The 15,349-nt window shown below is 41.4% G+C and overlaps 1 protein-coding gene across 3 annotated transcripts in view; it reads left to right on the forward strand.

Moving 5' to 3' along the window:
- LOC118393850 (nuclear factor of activated T-cells 5-like) overlaps positions 1 to 15,349 on the forward strand; it is a 57,312-nt gene that overhangs the window by 11,063 nt on the left and 30,900 nt on the right. The window contains exon 2 of one of the 3 annotated variants that reach the window (XM_035786985.2): positions 9,551 to 9,677. The exons of 1 other annotated variant lie outside the window; for it this stretch is intronic. In XM_035786985.2, coding sequence (XP_035642878.1) covers positions 9,662 to 9,677 — 16 coding nt within the window. In that variant the 5' untranslated portion in view covers positions 9,551 to 9,661. The remainder of the gene's footprint in view (positions 1 to 9,550; positions 9,678 to 15,349) is intronic. One more of the 3 variants, XM_035786986.2, reaches the window with a different exon arrangement.

Below are 15,349 nucleotides of genomic sequence, written 5' to 3' on the forward strand. Positions count from 1 at the left end.
TTATGTAAGTAGCTTAGCTCCCCGTCTTAAGTCTCAGTAACTTGTAATTGGGAGCATAATAAGGTTCACTTTCACTGAAGTACAGTTAGTTATAATTTTACCTCAGCTGAACTGCCTCTTAGTCACAGCCTGATAAATTGTGAAATGTTAGAAGGGTTTTGGTGAGTGGGAAAACCAGACGTCATCATCAGGTATGACGGTGTCCCACTGCCAAGCTCTGAACCAGATGGAACCTGTTTCTGGTTAGAGATGGGACTGATTACATTTTATCTCAGGGCCTCTTGCTTGATAGCACTGTTTAATCAATCTGTGTGGCAAAAAAATGGGCTACTACCTTTCTCAAAACGTATCTGGAACAGCATTCATTGTCCCTCATAGTTTTGAATCCCATCCAATACAGCCTTGGTAACCGAACAATTCTGCTGAACTGAATTTTGTAGCTTAATTCATTTTGTTCTTCTCAGGATAACACCCTCGCCCCCAAACATTGCAAACTGAGTTGCCATCAATTATTTATTTGTGGTGGTGTTGGCATGTACCATTGCTCTGATAATAGCCTCATTCTCCCATGGTTGTTTCTAATTAATCAGCAGACATTCTAAAGCCTTAATTAGATTTTGTGCCAAATCCTCTTAGGTGATTAATATACTGTAGGTGTGGTCTTAGTATGGCAAGGAGAGGTGAGACTGAAGGACAAATTAGCCCTGCCGTGCAGCACTGGCCAAGACAAAGACTACTCCAAACGCACACAGCCCTCCATGCGGCACCATCATGGTCCAACTGAAGAATTCAATCAGGATTGTGGTCAATTTGTACAGCAAGCATATCTCATCACGGGTTAAATTATACAAATGGGTAAATACACAGTTGGTTTCATTTTGGTTGTTCTGACTGCTGTTGCTGCAGTCCTTCATAGTGCTCTGCTCAGTAATAACCTATGTTATTTTCATGTTTTGCCGATTATTCTAAATGCATCCACAACCTCCCTCCCCAACCCCCATGAAGGGGGAGCCTCAAGGCCAAAACAACCCTTCCTAACATAAATTGTTAATGCCAAATATTTTATCAGCTTATTTCAACATTCTTATCAGCAGAGTCAACATGCGCCCGTAGCAAAATCAAGAGCAAATACACAAAGGTTCCAAATTTGGAGCCTTGTGACGCCGCAGGCTATTTTTAAGCATATCACTAATAACTCTCCTGGGATTTATAGATGGATGGTAGGAGAGGGGTCTCTGTTTCTCAATGCTCTACAGAGCTGACGTTTGACTGTGGATTTCATGGGCTGCTGGGTAAATGGTTTGGAGTCTTTCATAGTTCTCCTATGTCAACATGGCTGGTACTGATAGAGCCTCAACCACTAACCATTGTTCATCAATCATTCACTTGGGAAGAGATGCATTTTTCTCCTTCATATGATCCTGGGTAAATCATAGGGCCGGGACTATACCAGTATTGCGATTTTATTTTTTCCATGACAAAAATGAAACCATGAAGCAGACTATTTGGTCCTTTAACCTGCTGTGTGTAAAATATTCTGTACTATAGCTTGGAAAATAAATAAATGTGACTCTGGATGACAACATAATGATGTTTGTTTCCAACATTAGGGCTGTTTTCCTAAAGAAGTTCAATCCATATTGTTTTGTTTTCTTGCCACGATACTGGTATCTTCCTGATCCTAGTAAATAGTATTTCCCTTTTTGTCTTTTAACAAAATCTAAATCTAATCAATTTGTATTTGTCACATACAGAGTTTACAGCAGGTATAAAGGGGGAAGCAAAATGCTTATGTGCTAGATCCACTGAGGTATAAGAAGAACTAGAAACGGACTACAAGATGGCTGATCGTTGTTTTCATCTTAATCTTCTCACATTCGCATATACCGTTCTGTGGTTGCTGCCAACTTTCTTACTGGGTCTACGCTGCCTGCGCAGTAGCACTCTGTGAGCACTGGACAGACAGCAGTATCGCGCGAACCTGCTCCGGGAACTCAGTCAAAGCAGGTGGGCAGCTAAACAAGCCAACCGGCACTTCCCCTGGCTAGCTGGGGTCATGACCTCAGAGCAAGAATAAAAAACTTCTGCTGTGAGTGATGAAAAAAATATTAAAAAGGACTCTCAGCGACAATTATTTGAATAATTCAAAATTGTTTTGTGCATAAAGGGGGTGACTAAAGTCTTATTGCAAATTTTATAATTCGACTTCTCTACGGCGCCGTCAATGGGAATTGTCTTTCTTGGCCAGGATTCAGTTAAACTGCAATACTGTAGGTGCAGTCAAAAGTATGCTTCCAGACTGGAACCCTGGCCCCTTGATTAGCTCCCTCAACAATGCAGTACTTCAGTCAATAACATTAATACCGAAAAAAAGAGTCAAAAATAACAAGTAATAAGAGAGGTAGTATGCATAGTAATAATGGACTGTATTACACTATTTTTATACATATAGAGTGGGTAGTGACTTGGTCACGCAGTGAAATAAATATAATATAGTAGAACTGCAGTGTTGACTGTGTGTGTGTGTGTGAGAGAGCTATTAGTACATGTGGGGGCTTGTTTGTGTGTGTAGTCAGTAGGGCTGGGAATTGCCATGGACTTCACAAGACAATATTATCACAATATTTAGGTGCCGATACGATGTGTTTTGCGGTTCTCATTATTCTAATATATACCATGGGGCAAGAAAGTATTTAGCCAGCCACCAATTGTGCAAGTTCTCCCACTTAAAAAGATGAGAGAGGCCTGTAATTTTCAACATAGGTACACTTAAACTATGACAGACAAGATTAGAGAGAAAATAATCCAGAAAATCACATTATAGGATTTTTTATGAATTTATTTGCAAATTATGGTGGAAAATAAGTATTTGGTCGCCAACAAACAAGCAAGATTTCTGGCTCTCACAGACCTGTAACTTCTTCTTTAAGAGGCTCCTCTGTCCTCCACTCGTTACCTGTATTAATGGCACCTGTTTGAACTTGTTATCAGTATAAAAGACACCTGTCCACAACCTCAAACTCTACTATGGCCAAGACCAAAGAGCTATCAAAGGACACCAGAAACAAAATTGTAGACCTGCACCAGGCTGGGAAGACTGAATCTGCAATAGGTAAACAACTTGGTTTGAAGAAATCAACTGTGGGAGCAATTATTAGGAAATCAAAGACATACAAGACCACTGATAATCTCCCTCGATCTGGGGCTCCACGCAAGATCTCACCCCGTGGGGTCAAAATGATCACAAGCAAGAATTCCAGAGCAAAAATCCCAGAACCACACGGGGGGACCTAGTGAATGACCTGCAGAGAGCTGGGACCAAAGTAACAAAGCCTACCATCAGCAACAGCCCCAAAACATCACTGCTCTAGAGGAGATCTGCATGGAGGAATGGGCCAAAATACCAGCAACAGTGTGTGAAAACTTTGAAGACTTACAGTAAACGTTTGACCTCTCTCATTGCCAACAAAGGGTATATAACAAAGTATTGAGATAAACGTTTGTTATTGACCAAACACTTATTTTCCACCATAATTTGCAAATTAATTAATAAAAAATCCTACAATGTGATTTTCTGGATTTTTTTTCTAATTTTGTCTGTCATAGTTGAAGTGTACCTATGATGGAAATTACAGGCCTCTCTCATCTTTTTCAGTGGGAGAACTTTCACAATTGGTGGCTGACTAAATACTTTTTTGACACACTGTACATATATACACACAGTGAGCTCCAAAACTACTGGCACCTCTGACTGGCAATACACAAACAATACTTAAAAAAATATAAACAATATAATTATAGAGAAACTCAAAATACCAACATGTGAGAAATACTGTACTTTATTAATGTTTCAATGGAACCAACCAAAATAATTTATAGATCCTCCAAATCAAGTTTTCACAATTAATGGCATCCTTAAAGATTATTGTAAATAACATCTAACAAAATTAAACCAGGAATTAAATTCCACTTATTTAAGTTGATCTAAGTCTTAAGAAACTATATTGAGCCATTACATCACTTCCTGTTTCACTAGGGTATAAAAATGAGGTAACGCATGCAATATCCCTTTGTCATCCAACACCATGAAGAAAACAAAAAGAACTGGTAGTTCAAAAGAGACCGATGGTTGTAGACCTTCATGAATCTGGTAATGGCTACAAGAAGATCCACAAACAAATGAATATACCACTGAGCACTGTCAGAGCAATTAACAGAAAATTTAAAAGATTTGGAACAGTTGAAAACCTCACAGGTAGAGGACGCAAATGCATTTTACCCCCCAGGATAGGGAGGAGGATGGTGAGAGAATCAACAAAATCCCCAAGAATCACTGTGAAAGAATTGCAGGCCTTGGTGGCATCTTGGGGTCACCAGGTTTCAAAAAGCACCATCAGACTCCACCTCCACAACCACAGGCTCTTTGGAAGGGTTGCCAGGCTCATTCTGACGCCAAAACAAAGACGCAAGTGCTTGTAGTTTGCCAACCATCATTTAAATTATGACTGGAAGAAGGTGCTCTGGTCAGATAAGACCAACATTTAACATTTTGGTCAGATACAGCATTGGCATGTTTGGCGTCGAAACAGAGATGCATAATAGGAGAGGCACCTCGTACCCACGGTGAAATATGGTGGTGGGTCAGTGATGTTCTGGGGTTGTTTTTATTCCAGAGGTCCAGGGGCACTGGTTAAGATTGATGGCATAATGAATTCCACCAAGTTTCAGGCAATTTTTGGCTGAGAATCTGGTTGCCTCTGCCAGATGGCTGGGACTTGGCCGTAGGTGGACTTTCCAACAAGACAATGACCTAAAACATACCTCAAAATCCACACAGAAATGGTTCTGTGACCACAAAATCAATGTTCTGCCATTGCCATCTCAGTCGCCGGACCTCAATCCAATCGAAAACCCGTGGGTTGAGTTGAGGAGGGCAGTTGAGAAGCGTAAAGCCAAGAATGTGAAGAATCTTGAAAGGATCTGTAAAATCTCTCCAAATGTGTTCTATATCCTTGTCAAACATTACAGGAAAAGACTCCATGCTGTTATGCTTGCCAGGGGTGGTTGCATTAAGTACTAAATTAGGATAAATAAATCAAATAAAAGGAGTGCCAAAAATGATGAAACCTTGAATTTGGTGAAATGTATTTTGTATTAAATAATTGTATGATTTTGGTTGGTTCCATTGAAACATTAATAAAGTACAGTATTTCTCACATGTTGGTATTTTTAGTTTCTCTCTATAAGAATATAAACAATATAATTTGTTAGTATTGTTTGTGCATTGCCAGTCAGAGGTGCCAGTAATTTTGGATCCCACTGTATAAATACTTACATTTTATTGCTGTTCTGTGTTACAAACATATTGCTCACCATATGTCTTCTGCAGAGGGACGAGAGAGCCATGAGAAAATGAATTTGATCAGTTGTGGCAATAAAAGTGCTCAAACCAAATTGGCTCCCTATTTAAAAACAAGATGGAGAACAAGCTATGAAGGAAAAATACTGGAACGTTGGTGCAACTAGCACAAAAATATTGCGATATTGTCAATATGAAACGATACATCGTCCAAAATGATATCCCGATATGTAACTGTATGGATTTTTTTTTTCATCACTAGTCAGTGCAATTCATCTCTAAGGTGCAGATTCTCTGAGGTAAATTAACTCTAATTTCAGTGTTGTATGGCTGTTTTTTTTTCTGGTTGTCCTGTTTGGGCGGCTGAGAAGCTAAAAGCTTGGCTTGGTGATGTCATGCAGTGAGTGTACTTGTGCGTGCTGAGTGACCACAGGCCTCCTTGTTGCCTAAGCATGGTTTTCCCTCTGGCTGGAGAAATGCCTATGTGGGCACACTAAGCTCATTGTGAAGCAGCGTCCTTGTGAATATGGGGGAATGGGGGAATGGCAGTCCTGTGATGTGTCCTATGAATGAGACAAGCAGTAACAAGATAGATATTAGCAGATGGACCTGATTGTGACTGACAGCCTGATGGTATGCAAGGCCTGGTCTGCAATCGTACCGGTAAATTGACAGTTGATTACATTTAACATTTACATTTAAGTCATTTAGCAGACGCTCTTATCCAGAGCGACTTACAAATTGGTGCATTCACCTTATGACATCCAGTAGAATAGTCACTTTACAATAGTGCATCTAAATCTTAAAGGGGGGGGGGTGAGAAGGATTACTTATCCTATCCTAGGTATTCCTTAAAGAGGTGGGGTTTCAGGTGTCTCCGGAAGGTGGTGATTGACTCCGCTGTCCTGGCGTCGTGAGGGAGTTTGTTCCACCATTGGGGGGCCAGAGCAGCGAACAGTTTTGACTGGGCTGAGCGGGAACTGTACTTCCTCAGTGGTAGGGAGGCGAGCAGGCCAGAGGTGGATGAACGCAGTGCCCTTGTTTGGGTGTAGGGCCTGATCAGAGCCTGGAGGTACTGAGGTGCCGTTCCCCTCACAGCTCCGTAGGCAAGCACCATGGTCTTGTAATGAAATGTAGTTGATGAGTCGGATTAAATGATTGTCGTAATAGGTAAAGAAGGAAGTGTTTAAAATGGCTAAATAAAGGTTGGCAATAGGTTTAGCTACTTAAGAATCATACTGCATGTTTATGGACTAAAATCTGTAGATCGGTGCGTGTATGTGTGTTCTCACTTCTCAAACTATGGGCAGATTTCAGCTGTTCAGACAGAATGTGCATTGTCGTTTAATCTTTTTTTGCTACCCTCGCTCTCCCTGTTAGATATATTATCCACATATATGGCTTCGTAGCGAATGTAATCACCATTAGCTAGTTCTCGTAGTATCTGAAAACCTCAACAAATGATTGAGTTATTTCGAATTTAGTCATGGCAGCTGAGTTGTTTAGAGGTGCATCCTGACGGCAACAAAAAAAAATACAAATATATTCCAGATCACAGAAAATGACTAAAAATACTAGTTTCATAACAATTCATGATCATAAATCATGACGTTACGTTGGACCCATTTGCATTGAATAGATATTCTCAAACTAACAGCAGTGCCTATATGATGTCCTTCCATACAGGGGTGACTTACTTGAGTGATTCTGCTATGCAAATGTTGTTGATCAGTAGGCTACTTACTATATGTCCCAAATACAAGGGAAACAGATTGTCATCTGTAGCATCCACTGATCAGCTAAAACAAGCTCAATAACTCAATGCATGCACACACTCTTATTGAATATGCATTCACATGTATTGTGAGTAGGCCTATGCCATCTTAATTTACCCAGTTTATCAAGAGATTTACCATTCAAATAAAATGTTATGTAGTTAGATTGGTAAAAACTTTAAAAAAAGGCAAATGTATTGTTAGATTTTCTTTAATTGATGAATTAATGCATACATGGCTGTCTCTGGGAAATTTAATGAAATTGAATATCGGCCTAAAATATCGGCCATCGGCCTCTCAAAATTATTATGGACATTAGCCCTAAAAAATCCATATCGGTCGTTCTCTAAACAGGACATGCAAATCACAGATGCAACAGCATTCGTCCTTCTTACTGAATTCCGATGCGCAGTTTGAAGATGTTAGAATAACTGTCCACATATAATGTTTCTCAGCCAACAAGATGAGTAACGAACAGCAAAATCTGTAGCCTATGTCAATCTACTATCCTCCATAGTCAAAAAGTTGACCTACTCTGTTGGTCAGCTTGTTCTGTGCGAGAAAGAAATTCCAAACAGACTCTGGGACAGTTGTGCGATAATAGATCCCATATTCATACAACTAGTACATGAAAATAACTTTAAAAAGCATTGAGGCTGATGCAACCGATCAGAACTTTTGGCTTAAAATGATGATAAACAATTATTTCTTAACATTATAGCTGTGTGGCAAAGCACACACGTCAGTAGGCTATGCGTGAATGTTCCTTCCATAATGCAATTAGAGAGAAAACAACAGCGTTATCAAAAGCACACTGCACATGCAAGCGGTTTCATGTGACAGAGATGAATGAAAATATCCATTAGAAATGTTGAGAGATGGGACATCTAAAGATGCAGCAACAAACATGGGTTGCTAATATGACTAGGATTGTGCCTTAGGCTACTGGACAATGAAGGAAAGTTGATTTGAAAACCAATAGAACATGGGAGAAATCAGGCTAATTGTTTCAGTGGCATATGGAGTTGTTGTTTTTAATAATTACCTCCTCGTTTATAGAAACGGATTTTGGCTCAGCTACTTTGAAGCAATGTAAAGACATGCCTCATGATATGAAGTAAAACGTTAAGGCTTCACACAATACGTATACGTTTTCAAAATGCATACTGCCTCCAGCTCTTGTGGTGGGATTATAAACCCTGCCCACTGTTGCCTAAGCACTTGAATGGTGAATGAGAAGCGCTCTTCAATTACCAGTTGAGAAATAAAAAATAGTAGCTATCTTTAAGCGTGACCATCAAATCTGTAGAATTGTTGCACAATGATTGGGCTAATAGAAGCACGTTTCACTTCAGCAGCAACAGGATCTGTAGCAGCAGCTCTCGCACAGATCTTCCACTCAAATTACGCTCTGTATCTGTAAACTGTGCATGCGTGATAATTAAGAATCATAACAACTAACAAAAATACACGCACAATTGAATTCCACAGTAGGGCTCACTGTGACTGGCTAGTTTATCCTGATGATGGTTGGTGGTGTTGTCTTGCGAGCCAGTCGGAGGTAGGCCTAATCTGATTCCAAGAAGTGGTCTCTGGTCACCATGAGATTAGCTGGACAGAAACAGGAAGCAGGTCACGATCTCTGAGCCTTGCATGACACCAACGGCTGCCCTTAACCCAGGACCTGGCTGCCTTTCACAAACAAACACAGATGGAGAAAGAATAAAGAGTGAGAAGACCAAAGATGCATAGACGACACAGATCACATTCTGAGAGGTGATATGGGACCTGATAAAGATAATACACAGTCTATAAAACCAAACCTCTCAACCTACCTTGTGATGCGTTTCACTCAATGGTTAACCAACCTCAGCTAGTTAGTTTCTTCCCCTGTCATACTGAATGGAATAAATGACACACACTAGGAAGCACATGGAAGGGAAATGATAAACATCCACTCTGTTAACCCATCTGTCCATGCACTGCTCTTGCATTGGTCTAAAATTGTCTTCTTTCATCTCAGTGTTAAGATATTGTTTGCGTGAGACATTATGGTGCTGTACTAATGGTCAACCACACAGATACACACTGGACTGGTTATGTGGAAAGAAGCCTGAAGTACATCTGCTCTCACCTAACCTCTACACTCCTCGTGACTCCTTCCAAACATTGTACTGCAACTGGTATATAACTCAAATATTGCCACTCATTAAGTAATTTATTTGAGCTATTTGCCCCAACAACATTGTTCCAAGTAGTACAGTGATTTGAAAATACAGATAAAATTGAGAATCCTTATCTTGTTCTTTGTGAACAAATTCACCTAAAATGTCCCTACGAAACAGGAAGTGCACTGGGCGCTGAGGGTATGGGCCCCTGTGTAAGTCACACATTGTGTTTTGTTTTTTTCTTTCAGGTGGTTGATTCCTCTCTGTCTCTGTGTGAAGAATAGATCTGCTCTGGGATTCAATTCCATGGAGAGCATTGTCATAAAACATTCATCAGTGGATGGCTTAGGTGACAGGACATGGCACAGGAAGTAGGTGAGAAGACCAGACCTGCTCTATTGGATTAATGAAGCCATTATGTTTTTTTCTCAGGTAGTGAGAGATTGTGACTGGTCTGGGGCTGAGGATGGTCACATTTGCATTTGGTTTCCGGTTTTCAGGTACCCTAGATGGAGATGTGAATGTTGACTGACACACATCATCACAGTGTCTTTGTTAGTCTTTTTTGCAATGTCCTTGTTGGAGGTGTGCTGGTGACCACATCTATAATAATGTCACTAGGCCGTGTGGTCCTTGTTTACACCTCTATTTGGGCAGCGGGCACAGCAGCAAGAGATGAGGGTTGATGACGGTACGGTGACACTGGTAACGCGCAGTCCAACTGTGCTATGAATTGAGCTTGCCTCCTAGACGTCAACACATTTACATTAATCCCTGACACCAGAGCTGGTGACCCCTCATTTTGTTCTCCACCAGCCCTCCAGTTTTCCTGGAGAGAGTGAGAGGGGACATTTGCTGTTGGGTGATACCGTGGAAGCATTTTATCACTCCATCCCTTAGTTGTCAGGCGCATTTGAATCATGCCTCTGTTAGGTTGGCCAAATTGAACCGAAGGGCATTGCAATGGTTGAGATTGTCATAGTTGCCTTATGGGGAAACCTTTTTGTTGTGGCTTGAGTGGACTCTTGGTGATGTAGGTTACTGTTGGGTGTGAGGATCACAGTGGACAGGGTAGGTTAGGCCTACTTGTCAAATAAGTTTTGGTTGACATTTGTGGTGAATACTTTTAGCACTTATTTTTGTCGCAACAATTTCACCATGTTTCAGTCATACATTTTATCAAGTCGCATGGGTGGCAACATCTTCCTTCCTGTTGAACAAATTTGAAACCACGCTTTTGACGTCATCATTCAGCATTCCTCACTCAAAATCGTATTTTTCTGTGTCAATGTTATACAAAGTAGGCCGGCCGGCCGTATGTGACTTGTGCTTCAATGGTTTGTGTTGGTTTGCCGTTAGGAGTGTATTTTGCGAAGATGTTGAGTTCTCCCTCTGGGCTCATACCAGAGTAGCACCTGATTTGAATATAGAGTTGATTGATGGCTGCCCAGATCCTTTGACTGCTTTAGATGTCAGGGGAGGCCGTGGGTGGCGTTTACAGAGTTGAACAATTATTATTTTATTTTTTTAACATGTGTGTGTGTTACCATTGCTTACTGAGATGATTCTGCAGTATTTACAGTAACTATGGCAGTTGTTGAAATAGCCACCTGTAATATTAGGCTATCTTATTTAGGGATATATGTGTCTGTTTTTCTCCTCATTAGCTCAGGAGAAGAGACAACTCTCTTCTGGAAAGTGCCCCCATGTTCCCTGTTGCTATGGTGTCAGTGGCATCCCTCATGTAGGCTTGGTTGTAAACATATCAGGAGTGTTGTAAATAGCTCACTGCAGGTGCCAGCCCTCTGAATGTGTTTCTCCCTGCCTGGGTTGCACATCAGATGTGTTGCTGTGAAGGTAAGCCTATTCTTTATCCTTCCTAGTGTCTCTTCATTTAGTGTTGTCCCGCCATAATGTAGCCTCGCCACCCTGCACCTTTATCCTACTGCTGTTTGTGTTTTTCTCAATGGCCTCCATTTCTATTTGACAAGCTTCAAATGACAAGTTGAACAAGCTGATAGAAAAAGGTTGGTGAACACCATAACAAGACAAGTGGTGGGAGGGGAGGGGCACAGAAGGGGTGTTAACAGTCATTCGGCCAAAAGCACAGTGCCACGCCCCAGGTGCTAGGGCTAGTGAGAGCAAGCAGCAGGAATGTGAGGGAAATGAATGGGAGTGTAAGTCCTGCCTTTCCCATGGTGAATGGTCTCTCTTTACACTTTTACTTCGACATAGAGTTGTGCAGTAAAAACTGAACACAAGGGTGTCACATGCTATGGACACGATTTTTAACTGTGTGGATGTTTAGAGATCCACTTCGCCTGGATTTTTTTATTTTACCTTTATTTAACCAGGCAAGTCAGTTAAGAACAAATTCTTATTTTCAATGACGGCCTAGGAACAGTGGGTTAACTGCCTGTTCAGGGGCAGAATGAGATTTGTACCTTGTCAGCTCAGGGGTTTGAACTCGCAACCTTCTAGTCCAACACTCTAACCACTAGGCTACCCTGCTTCTAAAGAAGATTAATCTTTGAACAGTAGGCTACATGTGGCAGAGTTGGGCTAAATAAATTGTACCTTCATTTGTACCCTATCATCATTGCATGTGTAGTAACAGCATTATTTATTTGAGAAATGGGATGGTGGCATCTTTCCCTTCATTCATTTTAGTTTAGAAGCAGATCAAATCAAATAATTAGCATCTTAAATCCAGTTTTGGAGCTGTGAACTGATTCACTTTCTGAACTGTGACGTCTGTCAGAATAGAAGAGGAAATTAAGTTATCCTCATTTTCAGTCTGACTTGATCAAATTCACAGAACAGCAAAACAGAGCGTATTAGAATGGAGGCAACACATGGTGTCAAGTCAATGTGTTTATTTAGCCAGTTAATGATATTGACCCTTGTTTTTCTTTTCCCCATGCGAAAGGAAAATCGTGTTTAGCGATGTGAAAAGAAAGCACTGTGCTCTGTTTGCGAGGGAGGAAACTATGCAGCAGAATGGGAATTTTCACTCTTTATAAAGTCCTGGGACTGTGGAAACACTAAAACAGGCCAGCCACTGATTCGAGAGCAGAGCTCTGAGAGCAGAGTACACACTTTCTGTCTGTGCGGTCTGCATTCTGTTTACTGGAAGGGCCCCGTGCAGAGTGCACATGTTCCCGCATGCGCCATCAGTGTGGCCAGGGAGGACTGGTAGAGGGACTGGTAAAACGGAGCGGCAGACTCAGAGAATTGGAGAGAAAGTGTGTGTTTGTTTATGCCTTTCTTTTCTGAAGAGGTTACCTAACATAGGAGCATTCCAACCACACCAGGTCCCCTTGTGCCGCTGCAACGTGAAGCAGGGATGAGGAGGCGGCGGACTTTGTCATTTTCAGGCCCCTCTGTGTGGGAAACTGTGTTTTCATCCAGAATGAGCCGTGCTGTGGGACTCTCAAGGCCTGTGGGCTTGTTTCACTGCTTGCTTCCCAGGTTAGTCTGTAGTGGACAGCCAGCGGTAACAATGGGAGGGTTAGGTATCTGACACACACACCAAACCCCGGGACTCAGCTGCAAGTAATTAAAGCTGGCAGTTGGCAGAGAGTCAGGCGACTGTAATGGTCACTGTAAGTTCATACCATAATATTTGGAAGATGAATAGGGTCTGGCAGTAAACGTGTTGTATTGTTGTTGACCTAAGGCTTTCTAGCTCCCCTCCCTCTGTCCTGTTCACCCTAATGGGGGAGTCCGAGGGAGACAGGCCCTCTGTAAATCCTGCTCTCTCTACTGTAATCACTTCTGAAATGCTACTTATTGACATGCGAGGGCTTTTGTTGTGACCTGCGTAGTCTTGTTTTTTCCATAGAAGTCGTTTATCCCTGAGGTGTTACCGTCTCGGGTTTGAGAGTAAAAGATGGTTTCCTTCTCAGAGAACCCTCAGCAGGCCATTCATTTGATTCTAATTTGACACGACTGCATGGATTCATTCAGATCTGGTGTTGCAATCTCAATCATAAAGAGAAAAGTAGCTATTGAGCTTTTTGTCTTGTAAAATATATAAAGTATCAGCAGGGGCTTTACTAGGACACTAAAAGCAATCTATTCAAATGATAATTGGGATAGGGAATTTGGTGCTCAGTAGGACTTGTTTGTTTGGGCTGACGATGGCCCTATTCCCACTACGAGATATGAAGGTCTGAGGAGCGGGGTGGTGAAAGAAAATTCAACTTTTCAATTCACATTACATCCTTGCTTTACCTTTCGTAGTGGCAGGCAACACAACATTCTTTGTCCGCAGCTCAAATTTAACATAAATATCACAGTAGCCACTAGCCATAAAGCACGAACTATTCAACAATATCCAACTTTTCTTCTAAAACATATAACATTGTTAAATAATGCAACCAAACCATATTACACTCTTGAATAATACAAGAATTCACAAGCATGTATGTGCAGACAATTAAAGGGTTTGTTTTCTCGTCCATAGCCTACACTCGTTACATTTTAGCATAGAGTTGCTATAACGGCATGTTATAGCCAAGTTAGCCTATCAAAGCTGTTTTATATGGAAGCCCATAAATGCCACAAAAAAAAAAAAATTCCTCATGATTTGTCAACGTGCACAATTAGTCTGATCTTCAGTCTGATCAACTGTAGTCTACTGATAACAACCACAGCTGCAGGTAGCCTAGAGAAGCCTATGCAATTCTATCCCATCTGTGCCTGGCCAGGGGAACGTCATGTTTTTATAGCCTACGCTATTTATTTATAGTTGGGATGTAACGATTCCCCCCTGATTTTTCAGTTGTTTAACATCGGTCGGTGGACCTCAAAACGATCCAAATGTAGCATGCATAAGTCAGAAAATCGATTCAAACATTGCGAATCGCCGGTTCACTTTTTTTTTGTGACAACTGATGTGTCCTCTCATTCATTGTCAAACTAGCCATTGTCAAACTAGCCATATCTACTAGCCACATGGGGAGGGATGGGCCGGTAGGGGTGTTCTTGTCCCATTGCTCTCTAGCGACACCTGTGGTGGGCCAGGTGCAATGCATGCTGACACGGTCGCCAGGTGTTCGGTGTTTCCTCCGACACATTGGTGCGGCTGGCTTCCAGGTTAAGCGGGCATTGTGTCAAGAAGCAATGCTGCTGGGTTGTGTTTCGGAAGACGCACGCCTCTTAACCTTAGCCACTCCCGAGTCCGTGCGGGAGTTGCAGCGATGCAGCGATTGCCAATTGGATACCACGTAATTGGTCGAGGAAGGGGTTAAAAAATACATCATAATAATAAGAAGAAATATATATTACTTCAATTGTTCAGGTTCACCATCAGCAATCGTTTTGGTCCTTTAAATGTCAAACGTTCAAATCAGTCGGTTTTGAGATGAGGTGAAATCCAAAGTTGCGCTATATTCATTGGCTATGTCATAGCTAATTTGTAAACAATAAGTATTGATACATTACTTGCCCAAACACTTAATCTGCATAAATGACTAATTAATTAATGGGCACAATTGATTTCAGAACCAAAGTGGGGAGACAAAAAACATAAACTACATTGCCCCCCTAAATCTGATAGTGGTGGTAGATTTCTAGTCTCTCTTATTCTTCAGATCAGGCTCAGTGCAGCCGGCACCTACTGCGACAATTTCAGAATGTAACAGGCTGTTACTGCAATTTCAGGTAAAAACTCAATAAAACAAGTCTCAAATATTAGGAAAACGCCTATACATTTCAGCTGTTTCAAAAACATTGCTCTGGTATTGCCATTTATACTTTAGGAGTGTTGTCTCAATGAGACAATTCTGTTCGCACTGCCCTGCTTCAAGGGGGCAACTGTCGGGCGAGTGTCATGCGCTACCTCTGAAGTAATATGTGTAACCAACGTTATATTAGTAAAAGTCTAGTAAGTGTGAAGAGACTCTATCTGCAGAACCATAGATAGTCCTATTGAATGGAGGAGTTGGATGTGTGAATGTTCTGGTCGTCATCGCAAGTAGTGTAGCGCTTGAAGTCACCTCCCTCCACACCCGCTTTCCTCCAGTCCTCCTCAGCCCCTATTG

Source organism: Oncorhynchus keta, chromosome 14 (genome assembly GCF_023373465.1).
Source record: "Oncorhynchus keta strain PuntledgeMale-10-30-2019 chromosome 14, Oket_V2, whole genome shotgun sequence".
NCBI lineage: Eukaryota > Metazoa > Chordata > Actinopteri > Salmoniformes > Salmonidae > Oncorhynchus > Oncorhynchus keta.